The sequence below is a fragment of the Amborella trichopoda genome, chromosome 2, assembly GCF_054954075.1.
Source record: "Amborella trichopoda isolate Santa Cruz 75 chromosome 2, AtrichopodaSantaCruz75HAP2 v2.0, whole genome shotgun sequence".
Lineage (NCBI taxonomy): Eukaryota > Viridiplantae > Streptophyta > Magnoliopsida > Amborellales > Amborellaceae > Amborella > Amborella trichopoda.
This window is the reverse complement of record NC_142337.1, coordinates 68,532,921-68,559,557: the sequence shown is the minus strand read 5'-3', so window position 1 is coordinate 68,559,557 and position 26,637 is coordinate 68,532,921. Positions and strand designations below refer to the sequence as shown.

General features: G+C 38.2%; 1 protein-coding gene across 8 annotated transcripts; it reads left to right on the top strand.

Moving 5' to 3' along the window:
* The first annotated feature begins 1,910 nt into the window (after nucleotides 1-1,910).
* On the top strand, nucleotides 1,911-25,647 carry LOC18430053 (calmodulin-binding transcription activator 2). Of its 8 annotated transcripts, none has more exons than XM_088859768.1 (14): nucleotides 1,911-2,176; nucleotides 5,259-5,381; nucleotides 8,699-8,818; nucleotides 11,407-11,522; nucleotides 12,134-12,222; nucleotides 12,785-12,830; nucleotides 13,110-13,611; nucleotides 13,734-13,987; nucleotides 14,312-14,393; nucleotides 14,478-14,821; nucleotides 15,129-15,829; nucleotides 19,134-19,722; nucleotides 20,593-20,898; nucleotides 25,276-25,647. In XM_088859768.1, the coding sequence occupies exons 1-14, from the start codon at nucleotides 2,134-2,136 to the stop codon at nucleotides 25,312-25,314; spliced, it is 3,354 nt and encodes a 1,117-aa protein (XP_088715894.1). In that variant the 5' UTR covers nucleotides 1,911-2,133; the 3' UTR covers nucleotides 25,315-25,647. The 8 variants fall into 8 exon arrangements, with proteins under 8 accessions (XP_088715894.1, XP_020520474.1, XP_088715896.1 ...); XM_020664815.2 differs by having other exon boundaries at nucleotides 5,256-5,381; XM_088859769.1 differs by lacking the exon at nucleotides 1,911-2,176 and adding an exon at nucleotides 4,883-4,998 and having other exon boundaries at nucleotides 5,086-5,381.
* Nucleotides 25,648-26,637: the final 990 nt, after the last annotated feature.

Genomic DNA, 26,637 nt, shown 5'->3' with positions numbered 1-26,637 from the left:
AAAAAATAAATAAAAAATCAATGTTTCATTCTAATGCTTTTAATATAAACTCGATATTATATGATAGAATATTATATTGATTGGTCTTTATGATTGCAACGGTATCTTAAACCCTTAAATGTGTGAAAATAAAGTTTTAAAAGGCTCCTTTCGTGGATAGGAATAATATTGAGATAATGTTGTGTTTTCCATGGCGTGACTGATTTTAGGTGTGCCCCATATGTCGAGACTGGGTCCCCTGTGTAGTGAGGGTAGAGAGCTCTTCATCGTAATCAAAAGCCGGGGAATCTGCTTTCCGACAGCCTAGTTCGGATCCGCGAACATCGATGATTGTGTATTCTCTGTTGTGAAAATCAGTCTATAATAATTCCTATCTGAAAATACAAAATTACAAAATAAAATAAAATATGAGGGATCTAGACGATTCGGTGGATCTGGATCGCCTATTCCTTGATACACACAATTCTTTGGGTCGATTCCCAATCCCGACTAGGAACCATGTCAATTCCTACTGATTTCTGATCTGAAGCTGCAAGATTTGAATCAACGATCCTAACCATTAATTTGAAGGTGGGTTTGAGTTCTTGTGGCCTTCCCCCTCATATAAAGTTCTATGTCTTAGATCTCAGCACATTTTAATTGTCTCATTCTAAATAACAAGGCGGGCCTGGCCACCATCCCTCCCACCTTGAACACCATCCACGCCTTTAGTAACAATCAAAAGATATATTCCTAAGATAAGTCCATAAATTATTGGCATTTTTGTTATCTGTGACCCACAACCCCCCCCCCCCCCCCCCAGCATAGCCCATGTATATTAAACCTATATATCAAAGCAGTGCTACAATGTCTCTTTTTTTTGCCTCAGTACTGAAAGTGTAGCTCATATTCTCTTTCCTCCCTGGAAAATAACAGGAGAAAAACCTTATTTCCCTTAGCATTAAAAATGCAGCTCATAAATATATAAATTTTTGTATAAATCTATTTGACCTTCAATTTTGTGAGCATGTACAATTTACCAAAGGGAAACCAACAAAATGAGAAAAAAGTATAAAAATTTCAAAATGATGAAATAGCTGCCCAATAATATTTTGATGTTTTATTGGTTAGTTTTGTTGCGACGCATGTGCATCCAAAATTTCAAATCCATTGGGTCAAGCCGCTTCACCTATTGTTAGATCAACCTCGATTCACTCTCAGCTATTTAATCAATATTGTTCGCTCGGCTCAACACTCTTTGATGTTGTCATAGGTACATATATGAGGCATGCTTTATATATAGTATCAATATTAAACAATCAAAGTAAGACACACCTCCATACTCTATTAGAACACATAATCCCTAGTACCAGTTATTAGGAGATGCAGTCCCTAGTACCAGAAAAACCTGAAAATTTATTTTCATTCATCATTGTAAAATTTGTAGCTCAATGATACATATCATGTAGATACTTAAAAGCATTATAATCTATAAAATAGATAATTCGTATGATATCTTACAAAAAAAAATTATATTCATATATATATATATATATATATACACAATTGATGTAACACTGAGCCATGAGATTCAAAAAAGCGCACCACAAGTTGGCAGTCGCCTATTTTCAGCACGTCCAAACAACAAATATATTTTTGGCATTTTGGTTCCATTTCCAAAGGAAGATCCATTCATGGATTCGCAACCTTGATTAAAAAAAAAATAAATATTTTTTTTGAAAAAATAACCAAATGGGCGACTAAAATGACTAAAATACCCTCCAGGCACGTGAATCCAGGCGCAGGCCTTGGCAGCCAAGCAAGCAACACCACACGCGCAAGCGGTGAGTCGTCGTGCGAGGCCGAGGCCCTGAGTCTTGACCCCCTCTACACCTTTTCTCTCTCTCCATCCCCTCTCGATGCTCGACTTTGCCATCATGTCACTTTCTCCTTTCTCCTCATTTAATACATACATTTTTTTTCTATTATTCTTAATATTATGTATGGGCTGGTATTAAAACTGTGAGCTCCCAATCGGGGTGCCCTTTTCTTTTTTGGACTTTCTGATTCGTGTTTTTGCGTGGTTTTTTTTGGGAGATTGAATATTGAGCAGCGCATGAGAAGGGGTTTTTTAGTTGGCAGTTTCCCTCGCGCATGGCTGATAGCAGAAGATATGCGTTGTTCTCTCCACAATTAGGTTGGTATTTTTGTCTGTGTTATTGTTTCATAAGAGAATCTATGCAATCCAATAAGAATAGTTTATGTGGCATTGTTCGGAAATCAGACTGGAAATGGTTTCAGGACATGATGAACTTTTTTGCCCATCTTATTGTTTCATTTTCATGAGAATGTATGCAATTGAAGAGGAATAGTTTATGAGATAATTGTTCAGCAAGCAGAATGGAAATGGAATTAGGGCATGACGAATTTTTTTGTATGTTTTCTTACTCACTTCTGTCTGAAACAATATTAGAGATGACTATGTTGGATATTTGGGAGCGTTAACATGTGGTTGCTATTCTTGTGCCTGTTCATTTTACTGTTGTCAAAGTATGAATTCAAATTGAGTTGGCAAAGGGATACATGGATTGAGAGCTTTTGGATGGAGGTTTTGCGCTATAGGCCAGACGTGAAGAATAAGCAATGGTCACTAGAAGTTGTTGCACCGCACCGTCTTGGAAGGATTTCAAAGCCCTTTTGAATTTGATAAGGTTTAAAACAGTTACCACGTGGCCCGTTTGAGAAACATGGTTCCGCCTTTAACTTGAACCATTGAATAGAAAACGAAAGATTTTACAATTTATTGCACTAGCCCAATACTGGGCATGAAGATTGTTAGGAGATTCATTCTTCTGTATTGTTCGTCTTTGCTTGCTTGCTTGTCTATGTTTCTATTTTTCTTTATTTTAGTGGAAATGGCAATGGATGATGGTTAGGAGGTATGCTCCTTTTGGCATGGTGAATTCTTATAGTATAAGTTCAATTAAGTTCATCTCTGATGCCAAGTTCTTTTGAATTTTAAGGGGATTCTCCTATACGAGGATGGCCTTAAGTTGCAAGTTGAATATTTTTAGAATTAGTGTAGTGGAAACCAACCCCTCCTCCCCTGTCCCCCTTCTCTTTCTCTTTATGCTGGACTGATGGGTCGAAGACATGCTCTGAGAAATTTTAGCTTAGTATTTATTTGGTCGCTACTTCTTTGATGGACTTCCATTATTGTTATTCTGCTAATATTGCATAGGTTAATGTCTGGGTTGGAGGATAGCTTTATCTAAACTAATGAACTAAGTCTGCAGGCAAAAGCTAAAGGTAATAAGATTGAAGATAGTAGAAATGAAGTTCCTTTGGATCTTGTGAACTTAAGAGTCTTAGGAATACCCCCATCATGTCCTTCATTGAACAAACCCCATTTCCTTTGAATGCTCAAGTGTATTACCTGCTCAAATAAGACTTGTCTTTTATTTATTATGTAAATAAAAAAAATTCCTTAGTGCTTTTTTGAGGTCCATTGATGGACAAGATAAACTGTATCTAATTTGTTTGACTAGAGGTTGGCCACATGTGGTTTGGTAGAACATGATTGGTGGTTTGGCTATGTTTTTGAGAAATATGATTTAATTTATTCTCACATGTACATTATTCTTATAATTGTTCTCGCAAATAAATAATGGGTTTCAATATCTCTCTCTCTCTATCTCCCCTCGCCCCCAAAAAAAAAAGGTCTTCCGTCTTCCCAATTGCTCTCCATTCACTCCAAGCTCGTTAAACCCAACAATAACAACCACCACCAACCTTTCACACCTTCCCCCCACTGGATCTTTTGGCCGAAACCACCATCGCACTCCAAACAAAGACTGCTCAACAGAAGTAGCATCCCACCATAATCAACCTCCTACTTGCTTTCGATATCTTGAGTAGATAATTCAGGAAGTAGTTAAGATTGACGAGGAAGTGGTTAAGATTGATGGCCGAAAAATACAAAAAGAGGGAGCTTTCGTTATCTTGAGTAGATAATCTAGAAAAATTGAGAGATTGAGAAAGATGTCGCACAGAAAATTAGAGTTAGGGTGGGCAAAGTGGAGATGTGCAACTGGAGTTTTATTTGATCTCCACATGCCAATGAAGCTGAAGGGGAAGTTCTCCAGGACAGTTGTGAGACCAGCTTTGCTTAGGATAAGTGTAGCTGAGATGAGGATGTTGAGATGGATAAGCTGCAAGACAAAAAAGGATAAATGGAAATGAATATATTTGGGAGAACTTAGGTGTGACTCTAGTAGGTGATAAGATGAGAGAAAATAGACTTAGGTGGGTTGGCTATGTGCAGCGCAAATGCGAGTCGAGTTCACATGGAAGGCTCAAAAAGGGCAAGGTGTAAGCCCAAAAGAACATGGTTGGAAGTAGTGAGAAAAAATATGGGGACTTTATGGCCTCACTAAGGGCATGTTTGATAACAAGAAGTTGCTTCCTGGAAGTTGGAACTTACTTATTACAGTTTATCTTCTGTGTTTGATAAAAAAATGGAAGATTAGTATGGAACTTCGGTTTACTGTTCATGTTCCCATCTTTAAGTGTAAAAAAAGTTCCAACCAAAAGGTCGGAACTTGAAATTGGAAGTTTTATAAAACTTCACTCGCGATGTTGCACACCCTAAACAGGTTCGTCTTCATCTTCTGTACTTTGCAATCAGCTGCTGAGCTACCCCTTTCTTCGCACCACGCCGCTCAGCCAGACCCTCTCTGCTCTCTAGGTTTACTCATCGGTATTGTTTCTCTCTCTAAACATATCTCCGCAGCAAATATACCCTCCAATCTCTCATCCTCCAAACTTGTAGCTTTTCTATCTCTCTCTAAATTTCTCTTCTCTATGTGAAATCTGTCCCTATGATTCTCTCAAGTTTCTAAAGGGGTTGATCGCTGCTCTGCAGATAAAGGCCTCTCTCTCTCTCTATTCTTTTGGGAGCAGTGATGTGTTTTCTTTGTTCATTTGTCACCTGTTGATTCAGCAGCTGCGGCAAAAAGGGTATGAACATCGATCTCATCATCTGCCCCTTTTCTCTGTGTAACACCCCTTCTCTCTCTCTCTAAGGACTTTTACCCTTTCTTATAGAAAAAGTGGATGCCCAAAAACGCGGATTACGCATTCACCATTTTCAATTCAACTGATTGCAGTAACTCGGTTCTACCCCTTTTCTCTGTGTGATCGTTAGGACATTGTATGTCTCATTTTTTGGGGGTAATTTGGTTGGGTTCTAATGGAATGTGGTGGTGTTGGTGAAGAAGAAGTAAAGAAGAGTAGTGTTGCAGGGGATGCATCTTCTTCTCTCTCTTCTCTGCTGCCACAGAATTGGCAGGCCCACCACCAAAATGCCGTTTCTCTCTCTTCACCCATCAACCATCCCCAAGGTGAATCCTTTCTTCTTCTTTTTTTATTTTTTTTTATTTTTTCCTTCTCTTTGGATCATATCTTTTCGCCCGATGATAATTGGAATGCTCCTGCAATCTTTGTTTGAAAACTGAATTGGATATCCTTTTGCCCCATGATAATTTTTCCATTATTTGGTGTTGCATGGTTAAATTATGAGAATTTGCTTGTTTCACATTGTTTACTCATTATATTAAAAGATTTTCTCAAACGAAACATCAACCCTTCTGATTTTCCACTCTTAAATTTGTAGATAAAGCTCTTAGAGCACGGTTTGCATGCTTATATTGCAATAGCATGTCCCATTCTTTGCTTTTTTTTCTTGGTTTGCTAAAAATCAATTTGGTTCAGTCTTATATTTTGAGGTAAGCAGTTATTGATTCATGAAGAATTTGCTAGGCTGTGACTTATATTGAAAATAGATTATCTATGTTTTCTTACATATTTGAAACTTCTTGTAGAGAGTGGCTTGCATGCTTCTCTTGGCATGGTCTGGTTCATTGCATTTTTATTTAATCAGATTTAATTTCAGTTTCACATTTCCGATGTAGAGTTATTAATGGAAGATTTGTTAGACTATGATTTGGATTGAAATATATACCTATGCTTCAAATAAAAAATGCAAAATTTTAAATTTAAGAATATATAAATCATGAAATAAGCATGGATTGTACAAATTGATTATTGGTTGATTTATGGAAAGTGGGTATCTCTTTCTTAACTTCCCAGGAGGTTATCAAATACATAAACCAGGAACTTCTTAACTTCCCAGGGAGGTTATTAAACACAGAAACCAGGAACTTCTTAAGTAACTTCTAATTTACAGTTCATGAGGAACTTCCAATTTACACAGTTCATGAACTTGCTTCCAGTTATCGAACAGGCCCTAAGTGTATGATACTTGATAAAGCATAATGGTGTACCGGGTTTTGTGTAGCCGACCCCCAATAGTTGGGAAAAGGATCTAATAATGATGAGGAGTGATTTCATCCAACAATTGTATGGTAATATAATGAAACTATCATAAAAAAATTTTTTAGGGCCATTTATTTTACTTCAAATTTTAATATACACTCTTTTGATTCCAATGACCAATTAAAAAAAAAGAAAAAATTAAAAATCACGACCTAGAAATTTAGCCCAATTGACGTAGGCCATCCATTTTGGGAAGATGCTTAGATCTAGGCCTTAGAAGGACTTTTTCCCTTACCAAATTTTTTAAATGGCTTTACTATCATTCATCTCAAAAATGTCTGGGTCGAAAATTAAGTTTCAAATTAGTGGATGCTGCCAAAGGGAATGGGATGCCATATGCAAAAAGGAAGGGACTCATATAATGGCAGAGGCCAATACAGCTTTTACACATTTTCATTAATCCATGAACAATAATCTATATAGACAAATAGATCCATGGGTCCATTCATCTTGATTAGAATAGAATCGATCGAAAAAGAAAGAATCGGAATTGATCGATATGTTTCTTGAAACAATAAAACAGAGGGTGAGGTTTGTATAAGGTTGCCTCCTTATACTGTAGAAGTCAGGTGCACCTATCAGATTTACTTATAGATGTCGTTTCGGCATCGAAATCTTATGATGGCTTCAAAATCTCTTTTTATCTTCAGTTAGAAAATTAAAAATTAAAAAAATGGTACAGATCAAGCAGATCAATAAACATTTAAAAATCTTGAAAACAGACGGTCCATATGGCTTTTTACAAGATGTACTATTTTTTGAACTTAGAATTCGTTTTTTTCTTCATGTCCATTCATCTCAAGGTTGAGATGATCAGTTGGAGGGCTCTCCTATGTGAAAACACTCTCCACAGTAGGATTTTTGAGATGCACCTTTCCTCAACAGTATAAGGTTGCAACAACCTTATAGAAACTTTTTCCTAAAAAAGAAAAGAAAAGATGAAAACTAAATCATGGATCAACTAAGCCCTCTTGGGGGCTTTCTGAAGAATAAGGAGGAGTCTCGTGGAAATTACTATGGAATAAGGTTTAATCCTATTCATGGGGATTTCGTAATATCTCATTCCAAAAATAGAAAGTTCAAAACAATTGGGACTTTTTCAGAGATTAGGTGCGGTTACTAATTCATCTGGCATGTACAGAATGAAAAACTTCATTCTCGATTCTACAAGAACTTTTATAAAGCCTTTTATTTGCTTGTCTTCCATGGAAGTTTCATTTTCCCAAAATGTATCCTAGTTTTTGGCCTAATTCTTCATTTAATGATCAATTCAATATCTGATTAAAAATATAAACGTTGAGTACATAAAGGCCTAGACTTTGAAATTCACCAAATAGATGATCTAGATTCATTGTTGGAGGGTACTCATTTTGATCATATATAGGGTGCAAATCGAGTTTTACTTTTGTGGGGATTGATTATTGGGATAGAGAGAGGGTGTGTGCAGTTTTTGGGGTCATACAAATGCCACAAACATGGTTTTCTAGTAGTGTGGTTTATTATGTTATAATGACATCGTGACATGAAATCATCCTATATATATATATAATGTCACCTTTATTTGAAATAGAAACCTGTCTCTGGAGTATTCCTATATATATAATGTCACCTTTATTTGAAATAGAAACCTGTCTCTGGAGTATTCCTATCATTCACCCTTCTTGTTTAAGAGATATTATTTCTCTCTTAGGGCCAGTTTCAATGCAGTTTATTGGTGGTGCAACAATCTGCCCTATTGGTGATGGAGGCAAAATAGCATTTTTTAAGCTTTACTCCATCCCTGACAAGTGGTGTTTTCTATGTATGTGGGATCGATTTTTATAGTAATCAAGTCCACACCAAATACCAAATATAATCACTTGTGCATATAAATCCATGCATGAGTGAGTTATGATCCAAAGAGGACCTTATTTTACTTCATGTATTCTTTGTGAATAAGAATCAAACCTGTCTATTATCCATTATTTTCGTTATTTACAGGGAAGGTGGCTGGCAATCTGATATTTTGAAAATGTCCTTTCTTAGATATGTTTTTTGTCAATGGGATGTTTTGTAATAAGCATGGTCCAGATATTATTAATTATTTTTTAATCTCTTTCTAGTCTTAGATTCCCATCCATGAATTAATACTATTATTCTACTTATTTGTTTATTGATTTTTTAGCGAGACTGAAGATAACAATGTGAAAAGTTTGTTATTATTAGCAACTATGTGTTTGAAATATCCCATCTCCTGCAGTTTGTATGCTTTTGGTTTGCGACTTGTATCAGACAAGCATGACATTTATATTACGGACTATTGTTCTTTTCTTTTTCTTCGCAGACATTTCACAAATACTATTGGAAGCACAAAATCGCTGGCTTCGTCCCAGTGAAGTTTGTGAAATTCTTCGTAACTATCAAAAGTTCTACTTGACACCAGACCCACCATATAAGCCCCCAGGTATTTGCTTTGTTCTATGTCTTCCTGATATGGTGAAATGGCAATTTATGGTTTATTGTTTGTGTACAGCAAATAAGTGCATATGAGCTCCCTGGTATCTTCTTCTTTTTATGTCCGGCTGGTGTGGTCAAATGGAATTTATTGCTTTATTTTTTATGCGTAAAACTAATACGTAATATTGACCTACATCTTCCCCCCTCCCCCTGGTAACAAAATTTAGTACCCACAAGCAACTGCTAGTAATCACAAAGTCAGAATTCTCTCCAGTCTAGTCACTATCCTCCAGAAAATCAGATGGGCCAGTTATCTGTCACTTGGTGGCTTTCCAATGTCTATGGATGAACTAATTGAAATAATGTTGATTATCAAAAGGAAACGTATTGTATACGCAATTAGTATATAAAATTTTGCCATCTCTGGAAGCAATGGAGCAATCTTGGAAACCCCTTCTGTGAAGGACCTAATTTAATTTTATTGAGAGAGAGGAAGTGAACCTGCAAATTGTCGTCTATCTGTTCTCAGGTAAGGACAACCCAACAACTGATTCTACACGTCCTTTTGGACATGGAAACAACAAGTGACTGCCTCATTTCATCCCTAAAAGCTCCTGATTATTATGGCCAGTGAGTTGTTTCCTTTTGTACAGAAGTCATAGTTCTGGTTCTGGAGGCAAAATATGTGCCTCTTGCCTTTCTGCTAGGCATCGTGCTCTTCCACTGGAGATTTTGCAATTCATTATCGCCAACACGTGAAAAACCTTTACTCTTTACCGACCATGATGTTGTGTATTGCCTTCACTATAATCTCTAATTCCTTATGAAAATCCTCATATTTTATTCTTTCTATGTTCTCACATGGTGGTGGGTCACTTGCTTTGAAGTGTTGGTTCCTGCAACCCCTTCAGTCTTTGATTAACTTTGTGACATCCTAAGAAGAGTACTTGCCATATCCCATAAGGCCTTCATAGTTCTTCCAAGCAGGAAGTGTCCGAGGCATTCTTCACTTGTAAACATCTGGGGTTGGGCTTGGAAGTCAATGACTTTATGGTGCTTCATTTCAAACTTGATAACATGAGGCTGCAGTGTTGTACCTCTGTAATAGCTGAATGTTTTTTTACATGCTTATCAAATATGGCAAGAGATTGATACTAGGCAAAATATATTTAGCATTTTTCTAGCTCCATGTTCCATATTTTTTTGTTCTGGGTTTGAGATGAGTACGATGCATGTGCTTTGATATGCTTTGCCTTCTGAACAATGTCTGTCAGTTGATGACTGTAGACTCTGTGAGTTAAACTAGTACATGCCAAGTAGTGCCTAACAATAAATTTTAATGTCATTTGCATGTGTACGTGTTAAGTAATTTTATGGTGTGTATTTCATTCTTTTTTATAACTATCAGATCGAATCTAAGGGAAGCTTGCAAAATATGCATAAAAGCTCTTTCAACCATGCAAGTGAAAAGGATCACTTCTGAAATTACAGAAGTGTAAGTCTGACCTTCCTACTACACACGATGAATGTGCAACAGAAAAGGCCACTGCTCCTTTTTCAAATCATTCTTCTAATTTGAAATGGGCCAATAGAGATGCCTAGTTGATTCCAAGCAACTGATGTTTATTTTCTTGTTTTCTTGGGTAGAGAGGGAAAAATAAAAATAAAAAAGAGGAAAACTTCTGGCAGTTTTGTTATCCAGGGGTTAAAGCTTAAAGGAGAATCACTGCTGCCCCATTTCAATTAAAATCATGCTTTTGGAAAAAGAGCAATGGTGAAGGACAAATAGCTATTGGGCTCTTCCAATTTCCCACACTTCATGTACATAGTAGTGTTTGAAAAACTCATTTGAGTCGATTCAAAATCCACCTCGGCACCCTGCTGAGACGAGTATAATGTAAATAATCGAGTATATAAAAACTCTTAAAAAATTTTATATTTACCATATCAATAAGAAACATGTATACATATGTTTCTGTATAATTTTTATGTTTTTATGAAGGTTTAATGAATTTTTCTTATTGTATGCTCTATTTTTCTATTTTTCCCTTTTTTGAATTTTTCTGAATTTTTCATGTTGTAATTATTTCAATCTTTTGCAGATTCTTAATTCTGTTTTTAATTTTTTTTGCTGTTTGCTTATTCTTTAGCAAATTTTTGTGTTTTGTTTTGCAATTTTTGGGCCCTTTTTAGGCTCGTATATGGCTCGAGTTACTCACCTCGGGTGGATACTGAGCTCATAGACTGAGATTGGATTTTGATCCTTGGTACATGGTAGGTTAGACGAACTCTGGCACAAATTCAGTAGTTCAGCTTTTATGAATTTGTTTGTAAATTTCGCCAAACTAAAAGTATATAGCACAAATATCTACTTCTCTTTCTCTTCCCCTTCTATCTATCTAACATGCACATGCATGTGCACTCATGCATACACGCTCACAAAAACACATATGTATCTAAATGATAAGTAATTATCAAAGAATTGTTTTATGAACTTATTCTCCATGCTAGTGATGATCCAAGGAACATGTGGACCATTTTTTTCCTATACATAGTGTACATATTTGTAATTTTTTTTGCATTTCTGTTCTGCAGGTGGTTCCTTGTTTCTATTCGATCGGAAAACACTTCGTTATTTTCGTAAAGATGGCCATCGTTGGAGAAAGAAGAAAGATGGGAAGACAGTGAGGGAAGCCCATGAAAAATTGAAGGTCTTTTTTCTTAATGCATTCCCTCTCTATTATTTTAATTTCCCTCCCTTTGGTAGTCTCATTATTATAATTGGTGTTTTAGTGTATTTGACATAATGTGAAGTGCAAGTTCTTTTATGGTTTTTCGACTTCCACTAGTATGTGTTTTCAAGAGGCAATGCTTAATTCGAATGAGAAATATTAAGCCTATGGTACCAATTGTTAATTATTGACTTCTATCGTGGAAAAAGTGCTTTACAATCCAGAATACTCGGTGCTTTCAGATTAAGACATTTTGTAGTTCTTCATTTTGACATTCTTAATAGGTTTAATTTATTGAGATCTCTTAATTTGTGCGGATGCCTATTAGTCAACATGATTTTATCATTTAATTCCTTCTTTGCTTGTCCCCACGTTCCATTGATTCTTAAATTCCAGAAATAACATGATTTCTGATAGGCAGTTGGTTTTGCTGTATGCTTTATCATCATTGAATTGAAGTTAGTCCTATATTCTGCTTTGTTTAGTTGTATAATTTGGTATTTTGACCCTTAGCATGAAAATATATGATAGTTGGCTATGCATGTGTATGAATTGTTTTATCCATTCTTACATATATTCCTTTTTTGTAGGCTGGACGTGTTGATGTTCTCCATTGCTATTACGCGCATGGTGAGGACAATGAGAACTTGCAGAGAAGATGTTATTGGATGCTTGATGCGTGAGTATCAACTCTTTTTACATGCATTTTTTAGTTGCATCATGTGAATGTGCTTGTGTTAATGTGTGTTCTGTTTGTTTTTGTGCGTGTGTGGGTGTGGGTGTTTTTTTTTTTCTGGAGGTGGGGGGGGGGGGGGTGGGGAGGGTTCTTTGTGCACAAAGTGAGCAAATTAAAATTTGATACCTGCAGTTACATGATAAGAATGCATGATGTCTTTAGGATAGCTATATACTTTTACTGAAATAGCATTGCTCGCCCCTCTTATCTCATGGCATGAACCTTTAATAATGTTTGAGTGTTCCAATCTGAACCTCTGGGTGGTTTTCAGTCTTGTTAAATAGGTCTTTTAGATATTAAAGCTAGCAGTGATGGCAACTAAGGATACAGGTTGTGAATGGCGCTGCCTGTGGTTGAGTTTCTATCATATATTCTCTTACTTATTATTTATTACTTTCCTTCAAATGTATTTTACAAATTGTTGCCCCTTTTGTGGACATCTTACCATACTTTACTTCTTGCTGATTTTTCATTTTTTCTCAGATATTTTTTTGTCTCTCTACAGGAAATTAGAACACATTGTTCTTGTGCATTACCGAGAGGTGAAAGAGGTAATGTATTGTTTATCTTCTTCTTTTCTTGTAGTGCATTTCCATGCCTTTTTATCTATTTATCTTGAAGAGAACCCTATATTAACAGTTTTTTTATTTTTATTTTATTTTTTATTTAAGAAATTGTGCGTAGGTAGCAACCCTCATCCTGTTAGAAGTTTACCACTTTTAATGTTTTCTGCAATTTACTGCATTTTTTTTGTTGAGGTTCAAATGTGTTTGGCAATATGGTCTATAGATCATAGCTCATGCTATTTACTCCCGAATTGTTATCCACAGGGTAACAGGTGTGGCATTCCTCGTTTGTCAACTGCAGATAATGGAATAGTTGCTCAGAGCAGTTCACCTGCCTGCTCCACACAGGGTAACTCTGCAGCTGTCACAACTCAGATATCTTATGCATCGAGTCCAAGTACAGCTGATTGGAATGGAGAAACCCGTTCACCTGACTTTGATGATGCTGCTGAGTCTGGGGATGATGATGATGCCAGTGCCTCTCATCCGGGTTTTCAGTTTTCTTCTTTACAGGCATTTGATGGAACAAATGCAACAGAGAGTAGAAGCTTTTTGTCTGATCCCCAATCAAGAGCCTTGCCAAATATCATGGGGTTGGACAGGGGATCATGTGATCCTTATAATGTTGATCTATCCTTTTCTGGAAAATATATGCCCAATGAGCTGCATCACACTAACATTGGTGTTTCACAAGAGGCTAACAGTATTCCTAACATCTGCTTGTCATCTAGAATGGGGGAATCATTAAATTTATCTCTCCATAAAGGTTGTTTTCTGAATTATCTTGTTATTCATAATTTTATGCATCCCATGTAGCTGTTCTCTGTACAAGTTTTGTCTTCCCTTTCTCCATGGATGCAACTTGACTTGCTATATGGTTTTCCTTAGGTTGGTCACCACATAGCCATGATGCTAGTGCATTGTGGCCTGAAATTGATAGTTCAAACAAAATCACATCAGATGCATATGAGCAAAAGGTTACCCTCAGCCAAACTAATGATATTGAGGATTCCTCTGTGAAGCTGGCTGCTCCAGTTGTGGGTGGTAATGGTCCGATAAAAGATGGCCGAGGTGAGGTATATGGGATGTTTCCCGATGTGCATCTTGAAGCACTTGCCACAGGTGTGAAGCCAATTTCTCAGGTATTAGATTTGTGTTATGTGTATTGTTTTCTATCCATCTTACTCTGGATTTGGGATATCTACTGTTCCAACGAGATAAGACCTCCAAATCACTTGGTACGGGATAGAATCCTGTCGAGAGGAATGGATTTTCTTCCAGTGAAATTCCCTATGAATGCATTTGCTTCTGATAGAATCATGTAAACTTTGAGGATTTTGTTTCGCAAATTTTTAATATTTTCATTCCATTTTTTGGACTGAGCCTATTATAGTAGAATTTATATTTCACAAGCTATTGAAGAAAGCCTTTAAGGCTAAGCATTATTTTCTAATCGAAATTTGCAGGAGCAAGCAAATGAGGGGAATATTGGACCTGCAGATGGTTTTCTCGTGGACAATCAGACAACTACTGCTGCAAGGCTTGTAGGTCAGGATTCCAACAAGCACCATCCTCAACAAATGCCTATACGATTTCAGAATGATAGTGAGATGGGCACCTTTCCTCATGCAGGTGAGCAGCCCTTGAGGATGGATACTGAGGCTGATGGTATCCGCAATAATGCCCTGGTTAATAACTCATTTAATGATGAAGAAGGGCCTTTGAAGAAGCTTGACAGCTTTGGGCGATGGATGAGCAAGGAAATTGGTGGGGACTGTGATGACTCGTTGATGGCCTCAGACTCGGGTAATTACTGGAACACACTTGATAATCAGAATGGTGAGAAGGAAGTATCTAGTTTATCACACCATATGCAGTTGGATATCGATTCAATGAGTCCATCCCTTTCACAAGAACAATTGTTTAGTATTATTGATTTCTCACCAGAATGGGCTTATAGTGATGTGGAAACAAAGGTGAGCACGTCATTCCTTTCTTTTTTTTTCCTGCAAAAGCTGCTACTCATCCTGCTCAACAACTAAATTGTCGCTTTCTTATCCAAAGTCTGTTAGTTTCAAGAGGAAGTCCAATGAATTAAATTTTTATCCAGCTTTTGTAATGCTTGCTTTTTTTCTGAATGGAAGGATAGAATTTACTACTATACTTCATTTTTTGTTTATTAACAGTGCTTCCTACTTGAAGTCTATCTATTCGAATTATTGTTGAAATCAACATGAGCCCATTTCTGATCACCTGAGTCATGCTAATAGCTGCCTATATCAGGTTTTAATCTCTGGTACGTTTTTGGGGGACAGCAAGTGCCTCTCAAGTCGAAAGTGGTCTTGTATGTTTGGTGAAGTTGAGGTTTCAGCTGAAGTTTTAACATCTGGCGTTATCCGATGTCATGCTCCTCCACATGGCCCAGGGCGAGTTCCATTCTATATCACCTGTAGTGACAGGTTAGCCTGTAGTGAGGTTCGGGAATTTGAATATCGTCAACGACCATCTATGTTTACACTGCCACCAATGATGAGTAGTAACTCAGTAGATGAAACAAATCTTCAAATACGTTTTGCTAAGTTGTTGTACCTTGGATCAGAAAGGAAGTGGTTGGATTGCTCTGCAGAAAATTGTGAAAAGTGTGGCTTAAGGAAACACAAGTTTTTCCTGAGAAGTAATGACAAAACCGAATGGGATAACCTTGTGAATTCTTGTAAATCCTTTGGTAGAAATCATCAAAACTCTAGAGAGTTATTGGTGCAAAAGTTGCTCAAGGACAGATTGTCTGAGTGGCTTCTATGCAAAGCTCATGAAGATGGAAAGGGACCCAATGTTTTGGATGATGAAGGCCAAGGTGCTATCCATTTGGCAGCTGCCCTTGGTTATGAATGGGCCATGGATCCCATAGTTGCTACTGGCGTGAATCCCAATTTCAGAGATCTGCACGGCAGGACAGGACTTCACTGGGCTGCATACTATGGAAGGTGTGTTTTTGATGTTGTTTTGTACCTGAGAGCTATACATTATTTCCTCAAACAACTATCGGCAGTTCTTATTTTTTTCCTTATTTTTTGGCACTTGTAAACAGCTTGACATATCCTCGCCATTTCTTGTTAACATTGTCATCATATGTGGTGTTTAAATTGTAGTCTTTGGAGTGTTAGAAGTCATCCTTTTCTTGGACAGCAAAGTTCTCTTAATTAAAGGGCAAATTACATTCAAGTACAGTGCATATCAGTCTACAATTAACTCCAAGAAGCTGAATTCTGTGATCCTCCCTTTTCCATGACTCTTAGCCCCTAGTAGGGCTGCTAAATGGGTGGGTTGACCTGACCTAGGTCTAGGCCGGGACCCAAAGGGTACAACCTGCTGATGAGGTCCAACTCGACTGGACCCGATTCAGATGCATATATATTTATTACAAACACACGTGCATGTACACACACACATGCATCTGGGGTCTTGGTCTAGTCTCGACCCTGCCCATTTGCAGCCCTACTGCTAAGCATTCCTTTCATACTATTCAGTTACTATGCCTCTCTAACTATTTCCCCCCTTCTATCTCATCATCTGGCCAAGTTCCTTGTTTTGGTATATGGTTCTTATTGTTCTCCTTACATTCTTATTGGATGTTTGTCTTTGTCTTTCCTTGTGCTTGTTTAATCATGGGTATCAGCTCTGCCCTTGAACCACCATTCGCAAGAATAACGTTAGTACCAAGACCCTCTTCTCTTCATATCTAGGCCTCCCCCTTTGCACGAGCAGACCAAAGCTTACTTCCTGGGCTCGCTTCCTGGAAAGGTCGCTTCCTTTCCCCGGCTGGGAGAACAACTCTCATCAAAGCAACCCTCTTGTGTATCCCTAATGTCCCTTTTTAGGATGCCATCATCGATTTTCAATTGTCATAACCACTTGATGAAAAAGTTCCTTTGGGTAGGGGACAGTGAGAAGCGCAGATTCCACCTTTTGTATTGGGACAAAGTGTGTGCACCTCTTCACCTTGGAGTCCTTGGAATCCATAACCTCAAGCTCAATAATACTGCACGTTTGGGCAAATGATGGTGGTGCTATGCCACCCAATACAACCATCTATGGCAGTCGGTTCTGCAAATGAAATACCATCTTCAACCGTCTTCTTGGCTCCCCCCAAGCAGGCCCTACAGCAGGGCTTCAGGATTTTTGAGTACTCTGCAAAGTACCCTCAAGTCACTGAACTCTCGGGTTCTTGCTCGTGACAGCTGTCGAACTAAATTCTGGACCGACCTGTGGCTAGGATCCTCTTCCCTGAGTTATCTCTTCCCATCCCTCTTTCTCATGGTTAAGAGGCTGGAACTAGTGGCTGAAGTATTCCAAACCCTCGGGCAAAGACGTCTGTGGAGTCCCACTTTCAGGAGGTCTCTTCTGGAATCTGAAATTGAGGAATTCCTCAACCTATCAGCTCTACTAGACGCGTTCGTTCATTTCCTTGCGGGGCAACAATAGGCTCATTTGATGCCCTTCTCCATCGGGCTCGTCTCGGTTTCGTCTTTCTACTGCAAACTCACGCAACCACCCACCTTTCCTCGAAACCCTTTTTCCATATCAGCTCGGGCTTGGTTCTCCCTTGTGCCACTCAAAATTCAGTTCTTCACCTGGTTATCCCTTCACCAAAGAGCCCTTATTGTCGATCTCCTCCAGAGAAGAGGCCTCCCCATCCCCAACCGGTGCACGACATGCCTCGAGGTGGAGGATACAAATGTGCACCTCTTTATACACTGCCCATTCACCTATTCTCTTTGGGGTCACCTTCTTCATCATTTCCACTGGTATTGGGTGACTCTAAAATCAATACCTTTGGATGTTCTCCTCCCTTCATCCCTAACTCTTGGGCGGAGTCAGGTCGAAGGTTTCAATTTTTGCTCTCCTCTGGACTGTCTGGACCAAGCGAAACAACTGGATCTTCCAAGGTCAATACAAGCCTCCTGAAGTTCTCTTTGAAAAGATCAAGTCCCTTGTTTCTTTTTGGGCATCCAACCACAAAGTCTTCAAAGGTGTTCACCGGTTGGCATTCCAGCTCAATTGGCAGCTCCACTTCCACCTCTTGCAGGCCAGGGTTTCCCGGTCTTCCTATTGGTCTCCCCCTAGCTCGAGGACCATGAAGTTCAACTTAGATGGGTGTTCCCTGGGTAATCCCGGACATGCAGGCATCAGGGGTCTTTTCCGAAACGATGAGGGCTATACCTAGCCTCTTTCTCCAAATCCATCAGCCACTCCAACACCCAATCAGCGGAAGCTCTCGCCCTTCTTGATGGCCTTAGACTTTATGCCCACAGATGGCCTCTACCTCTCATTGCTGGGGGAGATTCACTCAATGTAATCCGCTGGGCTGCTGCAGTCACGCCCTTATCGGTGGACCCTAGCTCATATTTTCGAAGAAATCGCCCATCTTTTTTCGGGGATATCGATCTCATGGAGTCATGTTTGGAGTGAGAGTAATTCTCATGCGGACGCTCTTGCTAAAGGAGCCTGTTGTCCCTTGACTGAGTAGAATAGGACAGTCGCTTGTAGGACTTGCTGGCTCCTCTTAGGAGTTTAACCTTTTTTAGTGTTTGTCTGGGTTCCATTGGGAGTTATCCACCCTTGTTTGGTTGTTCCTGGCCCCTCGTTGGGGGCGGGGGGGGGGGGGGCTTTCTCTTGTAACGATGCGATTATAATAATACAATGTTAACATTCTCAAAGAAAAAAGAAAAGAATAATTTAGGACACTTCTCTATTGTTCTTCTAGATATAGGCATCCTTAGATAGGCTTCAGGCTTCTTGAAGTCCTGGAATTCATCTACAACAAGATCCTGGGTACTACTTTCCTTCTTCCATTGGATGCCTCAAATTTAAATGTTGGTTTGAGGGGTTGGTTGCAGGCTTTCAACGTCCTCACACCCTAATTGAGAGGTTTTCCCCACTTCAGCCATTTGTCTCCTTGCAACATTAAAATGGGTTTTTACAAAAGAAATACGTGGAAATGATCTGTTATGGTGTCCAATGCATTGATGCAATCTGCTGTTGAGATGAGACCATCTCTTCCAAATGCATGATCTCCTTGACCTGGAATTGATGTTTATTCGTTCTTAAGATAGTAAATAGTCATGCTTGTCTTTCTATTAGTTACTTTAGGACTAGGCAGTTAAGTTGTATTCTTTTCTGCAATTCATCTGCATGCTGTTTCAGTATTTATCTCTATGGTCACTTTCGTTATTTTTGCTTTGAACAGTGCTGTCATTCTGATGTCTTTCTAAATTCTTTTCTATGCAGAGAGGAAGCAATTGTTTCTCTTGTCAGCCTAGGTGCAGCTCCAGGTGCTGTGGAGGATCCTACTACGAAATTTCCTGCAGGGAAAACAGCAGCTGATCTAGCTTCAAGTCGAGGGCACAAAGGTATTGCTGGCTATTTAGCAGAAGCAGATTTAACAAGCCACCTTTCTTCATTGGGTTTGAAGGAGAACGCAATGGACACCATTTCTGCAACTATTGCTGCCGAGAAGGCTATGGAGACAGTGGAAGAGCAAAGTATTGTACCTCTTGATAGAGGGAGAGAGGATAGCCTATCCCTGAGAGGATCACTTGCTGCCGTTAGGAATGCGGCTCAAGCAGCACATCGAATTCAAGGTGCATTTAGGGTCTACTCCTTCCGGCATAGACAGCGACAGCAGAGGGAAATTAATGATGTAAAATTTGAAGTAACAGAAGAAGTAGCAGCCTTGATATCTGCAAACAGGGCTCAGAAGACAGGCCACTTCAGTGATTCCTTACATTCTGCTGCTCTTAAAATTCAGCGAAAATTTCGTGGTTGGAAAGGGAGAAAGGACTTCCTCATTATCCGTAACCGCATCGTGAAAATCCAGGTACTTCATTTGGATGTTTATTTTCTTTCTTTGCCTGGAATGACCTCTGATATGATTTTACATATGGTTCTGGATTCTCAGATGGAAAATTTTCTTGTAGCTTAAGTTGTATATCCAAGAGTTCTTCTCCTTAATCTATTCACAAGCGGTATAAGTCCTCTTTTGCACCACTAATTAGAGTGCTATATATCATCATGTCAAAAGAGCAAACGATTCAGTTTTGGAATTGCAAAAACTGTGTGAAAGAACAGTCCCAACACCTCAAAAATAACTGAATGTACTGAATATATTTGGTGTAAAACATAGGAGATAAAACTTGACCTCACTCGAGTCAATCTTACCTGGACACTCGCCAGTTTTCAAACAAAAGGTAAGCCTTGGCCGTGTCCTACTGAATATTAAGCTTTCAGGTTTCGTCCTGAGCAGATATTAAGTATTTAAAATTCAATCTGACATCACTCCAACACATTTTACACTGTGACCTGTGCTTATGTAAAAGGTTTTTGATAATTAATGTCCTACGTGGAGATTCAATTTGCCTCAGAACTATAGTTCCATATTTCATAGAGATCAGAAAAGACGCTTTCTTATTCATCCAGATTTGGAATTTGTATTCAATTGTAGTCTGTGTGACAAGGCTAGTATTCTCTTTGGCTCTTGGCAATGTCAACTGTAGTTCTCAAATTGATTTCAGCTCTTCGTCAAATTTCTAATTCCACTGATAATGGAAAACTTGCTACAATTATGGACAATGTCGTATCGCTAGATAGCGATGTAGATGTCTGTTATTAACATTGAGAGAATGTTATCCTCTGTTGGATAATTTCTTCTGTTTTTTTCCTTCTAACCTAGTGATTGTTGTGTTTGTAGGCACATGTAAGAGGATACCAAGTTCGTAAGCAATATAGAAAGGTCATATGGTCTGTTAGCATTGTTGAAAAAGCTATTCTGCGTTGGAGACGGAAAGGAGCTGGATTACGGGGATTCCGGGCTGAAGCAATAAAAAATGTGGAACCAGAAGCTGTGAAGACTGATGAATATGACTTTCTGCGTCTTGGTAGGAAACAGAAGGCAGCTGGTGTGGAGAAGGCTTTGGCAAGAGTTCAATCAATGGTTCGTTACCCAGAAGCACGTGATCAGTATATGCGACTCGTGACCAATTTTCAGAACACCAAGGTGATTTTCTTCTGAAGAACACCACCCATTTTTCTTGTGTTTTGTTCTGTTTGGATAGTGCGGTTGATACCTAAATGAACTATTGTCATGCATCCTTTTTTTTTTTTTTACGGAGTCGATTTCTTATGGCCGTGTTGTATAACATACTCCTCACACATAAATACCTTAAATGAACTATCATGTTGCATTTAGAAATATCTTCAGGCTATAATTTCCCCAAAGTTGGAGCTATATTCATTGTGGGGTTTCCGCATTTCATATGAAATGACATCCTCAAGTTAATTTGCTACAGTTCAGGTCCTGAACTTTAGGTCCCAAGTCCCTGTTAGAGCAGATAGCCATAGAAGCAGAAACTTATAGTGATATATGCTACTGATCTTTCAGTTCACTTCATGGCCTTCCTTTCTTGAAATATGATCCTTTCAAGATGTTGTTTGTAGTCTTTTCTTGATGATGATTTTCATCGATACCCTTTAATATAAGTTTAGAAGTTTAACCCTGTAGTCGTTCCTGGTGGAAAAAAAAAATATATTGACTACTTGTTCTTTACCAAGAGATGGTTTAGTTATTGCTATTCTTTCCATTCATCTTGTTCGTTAGAATGCACTATTTGTTCTTTTAGTTGGTCAATTTATTGATGCAATGTTCAAAAACCCCGTTCAGGGACCCAAACCGGGTGCCTTTTAGGTCCAAGTCAGCTTGGCCGATTTGGCCAATACTAAAAAAAGAGTAAAAAGAAAAAATGGCCAAAAAAAACATAAATCAAGGTCTCAAAATAAAATTTCATATTATAGGAGGTGTAACTCAAAATAAAAAGCAAGATATTTAAATCAAAATAACACCTTGGAAAGAAAATGGCGGAGATAAATGGCAAAAAATAACCAAATATTGATCTTTGAGTTTTTTGGTTTTGTTTAAAAAAAATTTATTGAGGGCTTTGGTTTTGACCATTTTGGGACAAATTTGAATGAAATTGCTCAATGAATATTTGATTTCTGGTTCAAAACCCCCAAAATTTGGAGTCTTGATTTGTTCTATACCTTGTTGATCCAACAAATTATTAAATGGTTTTTCTTGTAGGCTCAAGTACAAACATACTGAAACAAATTTCAGGGTTTGGGAGCTAAACGAGAGCCAAATATTGTATGATAGAACCTCACCGAGATCAAAATTTCTTCAACCTAACCTTGTTTCTACTCCAAAACCAATGGATTGATGGTCAAATGAGCAATTAGGAGGAGTAATTGTTGATGAGGATCAATACTTAATCCAAAAAGGTTCAGAAAAGCAAGCAAGTGCCTGTTTTTCTTTCTTTCTTCCTTTTTTTTTTTTCTCTTTTTCCCCCAACATCCGAGGCTGGGTGAGAATGGGCCTGAGCAATCCCCGGGGTCCGAGTCGATTCGGCTAGTTGCGATTAAGCTTGGTAATTTTCAAAACCTTGATAAAAATATGTTGGTTTGTTTCCCAATTGTGCTTGATATATTCAACAAGGAAGATGACACTCTTTCCAGACTAGTGTGTTCACCTTCCCAGGCCTCTAAAGAAGCCAATGTCCAAGATGCTAGGTCCAGTTCAGCCTAGAATCGATGACTGTTGGGGTTTGTGGCCTGTAAAGGCCTAGAGAGTTTGTAAATAAGATTATTTATAGTGTCTTGTGCACTTCAATGGGAGTGTATTGTGGCTAATTGAACTAGGGTTGGGTGGTCTATGGCTCGGGTCATGTCCAAAACCCTTATCTTTGGGCATGTGGCACTACCGTTGAGCATTTATACTGGATCATCCTTTGTTAAGGTCCGAGAGATGCCCAAAGACATTGTTTGTAAGCCAGGAGAGTTGTGGGGTGTCCTTTGTGCAGAAGAATAGCTTGTGAGAGCGAGGGTCAAATCCCCAATAAACCTTCGGCATGGCATGTACATATGACGACTGCATTTTGGGAAGCAACCTTATACAGAGGGACAAATGTACATGTACATAGTGAGAGTGCCTCTTGCAATATGTTTGCATTTGACTTGCTCTTAAGGGGGAACCGGTAATCCACATACTGGGACTGTGGTTCCACTATTAATTAGCTAACTCTGATGGGCCAACCATGCGCCCCTACCCTTGACTGTGGGTTATGGGTCTTGTTGGGATAATTTGAGAAGAAAGTAGTGGATCAATCCTGGCATGGGTGGAGTGCCCAATATTCGCTTGTTTCTTACCCATTAGTTACCTATCCACTTCTAAATTGTATTTTTGTGTTAGATTTTTGTGAAACTCCACGAATATTTTTTTCAACTAAAAAAGTGTTACTATGAATTTATGAATTTTTCTGAAATTTAAATATAAAGTTTAAATACGTAAAAACCCAAAAAAGCTATTTCTGAAATTTGAAAATCTCAAGGGAATTCTGGAAAATTTTATAACTTGTGTGAGATCCACATGGAGGGGCTATTTGGCCCAGCCCCATACGTGTGGTCCCCACTAGAGGGTATATCATGTGGAGCCCACTAGGGGCCACATCCCATTATGCCCACTTTGTTTTTGGCACATGATGTTTTATCATGTTAAGTTTTCTTATTATGGGTTTTAAAATATTTTCTTAGTGAAAATATTCTTTTTTGGTTAAAATTATTATTTAAAGATTATCTTAGTGATTTTCTTTTTATGTAGTTATCTTTGACCAAATTTAAATTGATTTCCTAATTCTCTTTGCGAGAGAATAGGATTTCTAGATTTTCCTCGATTGTTCTAGATAATTCTAGAGGATAAGTTCTAGATGGATTAGAAGTGGATGTGGGTCAAATCTCAAGGGATAAGGATCCTAGAGACTCAATCTATATGGCTGATCTTGGAGATGAATAATTCAAATTAAATATTCTCTCTCTCTCTCTCTCTCTCTCTCTCTCTCTCTCTCTCTCTCTCTCTCTCTCGCATAAAGGTTGCACGCTGCTCTCCATAAGTGTAGGGCTGGTACACACCTTTAAGAAGGGTTACACGCCCAGCCCTCTTGGTTTTAAAATTGGGGAGGTGCCAGTTTTGGCATTGCCCCATGGAGGAAAAAGGGTTCTTTGTGAAACCTTAATTGTGACCTTAGCTCTCTTTCCCTAGAAGTTTTCATAATGGGAGTCCCAGAGGTGTTTTTCAATTTTAGGGTGGTGAATTCAGCAAGTTCTAGTATCAAGTGCGCCATTGGTCAGGTGGGTGGGGTATACTAAGCCCTAAGGGGTAAACCTTAGGCAAAAGTCACTAGCTCCTTCCATATTTATTTTAATTTTTATTTACTGTGGTTCTTATTTATTTGTTTCTTGAAGTTGTCAAGTTTTATTCAGTTTGAATAAAGTTTATTCTTTGCAGTAAGATATTAAGATCTTAGATTGTAGTTGGCATATTTTATTGTAATTGTGGCACCTGTAGGTAGAATTTTCAATAAAGGCAAAGAATGAAAGTTTTTGAGTTACAGCCTGGAATTCTGCATTGCGACTACTTTCAGTGACACCACCATTGTGATCATCCTAGTTTAGTTGTTCAGATCATTGTTTTCTTCTTTCATATTTAGTTCTGCTTTTAGAGCACTGCAGTAATGAACTAGATTTTCAAAACCAAGATAGCAAAATGGACTGGTTATGGGGAGCAAATGTCATGGTCCCCTGGGGCATATTTGTGGAATGCTCTTGAGGGGTCATTCACCAGCCAATTAACTTTAGATAGTGGAAATTGAACCAGGAAGGGAGCATTTGGATAGACTAAACAAACGTGATCCAATCTCAAGATTCTCCCTAGCTAGGTCTAAACCATGCACCTTGTGGAGCATAGTTTTGAACTGAAGAAAAGCTAGGGACTCCCTTTGGCAGGCTGATCCTACCTCTCCCTAGGCCTTGTTCTGGATAAGGAAATAAGAGAAACCTTCAAAAGATGGGCAAACAAAAGAATTAGCCAACAGACTAGTATAAAAATAGTCTGTTCTTTCTGTTTATAGAAAATATTTGTGTGATGGCCTTAGCTGGTTTGATTCATTCCAAGTTTGCAATTTGTGTAGTTGTTAGAAAGGGTTTGGTCTTTCTATTCTATTTTTGAGACTCTGCTAAGATGATCTGTTCAGATACGTTTAACCTTCTGCAACATATAGTGAGAAAACGGAATCTTATATATGTATGCAGGCTTTGATTCCCTGCTAATGCATTGGCTGATAACCTGATACTCTTTCCTACTTCTGGTATTAAATGATCAAACTAAGTCTAAAACTGATAATCTTCTAATCGCATCTGTCAGCTGTTTCTAAGATCCTGGGGGGTTGATTCATGGAGCACTAGTCTATATTTTTCCATGGCTATTCTACCTTGTTTGTTCAAGTTTTATGGCCTTACACTTTCCTTGTCATTGCGTGCAAATATGTAGCTAGGAGATATGGGGAACTCTCAAGATCAACCACTGTAAGTAGAAGAAACAGGAGAGAGGGGTACACTGGTTCTCATGTCTGACTTGTAAATCCTCTGGTTCAGCATGCCGATCCACCACATTGTATGTATTTTGGGGCACCGCGTGTGATGCAGCACTTGAATGAATGGGAGAAGGTTTACATGTGGAGAACTTTTGTTTTTTTGTTTTCCTTGTAAATTGCAGCATATATACATATATTCAGGGGTGGCGTTTAAACAAAACTAACCTTGTATTTTTCAGAGGAATGTAAAGTTTCTGAAGTCTGTTAGGATTTGTACTGAAAACTGAAAACACTGAAATATAGTGAAAAACTGAATCACTCACCCACTATTTTTTTCTGCATGGTAGCTTATATTTAACCAAATTTTCTTTTCGTCACGGGAGAGCTATTGTGGTTCTCGCTTTTCCATTTCTTGACATTGTCAACATCTAGTTCTGTGATAGCGGGAACTCTAAAACGCGTCTATATTTATACTCCAAAGTAATTGGCAACAGAGAAAAAGGACAATTGAAGCACCATGAATGACTCCTCAGTCTTTCAGATGTACAACTTCTAACTTCATTTGCACAAATTTTAAGACTCCTATTGTTGCACTGACAGAATTCCTTGCAATATGATTTCGAGGACTGCAATCATGTGTATCGCAATTATACCTGTCTATGATAAAGAAATGGTGTCATTTTTAAATACTGTGACTACTTGGGGCTCCATTGTTGCCGCACTCTATGGACATTCCATATTTGTGCAATGTGTGGCTGTTTACATAAGGGTGCGTGGCCCTTTACATAAGGGTGCTGTTTGTATAGAGCCAAGGATCTAAACAATTAAATTAAAATGCACCTTCAAATGCTGTCGAGTAATGGGGTTTCAATATTGGAAGTCTTTGTAATGTGGCCTTAAAATATACTTTCATCTGTAGTTATAGAATTTCAAGTTTAAAAAATAGTGTAGATCGAGTAGATCTATGAAAATTTGAAAATTAATGGTCCAAAAATGCATTACAGCATACACTATTTCCAAAACTTGAAATCCATTCTCATGTATCGTGTTGTCGAGATGATCAATTTGAGGATAATTGGGCCTCAACAACTTTTTCTAGTGAAATTTTTGAGGTGTGTTCTAATTTGATTGTTTAGAGGCTCACACTTATATAAAGTTCTTCGTTTATATAAAAGTACGAACTTTCTATGGGTCTCCACGCATATTTCTAGCAAATTAGATAGATGTCAATAGTAATGTCCTATTTGTTTGTAACATTATTATCAACTCACTGGCATTCTTCTAAGCTTAATTTAATTGGATGGCATTTGAATTTAAGA

What these genes read in the sequence shown, in the direction of transcription:
- LOC18430053 (XM_020664813.2), top strand. Translation starts at nt 2,134, where the DNA reads ATGGCTGATAGCAGAAGATATGCGTTGTTCTCTCCACAATTAG. An exon ending in TGTTATTGGATGCTTGATGC is followed by an intron (nt 12,223 to 12,784) that starts GTGAGTATCAAC and finishes GTCTCTCTACAG; the next exon opens with GAAATTAGAACACATTGTTC. An exon ending in TGGGCTGCATACTATGGAAG is followed by an intron (nt 15,830 to 19,133) that starts GTGTGTTTTTGA and finishes TTTTCTATGCAG; the next exon opens with AGAGGAAGCAATTGTTTCTC.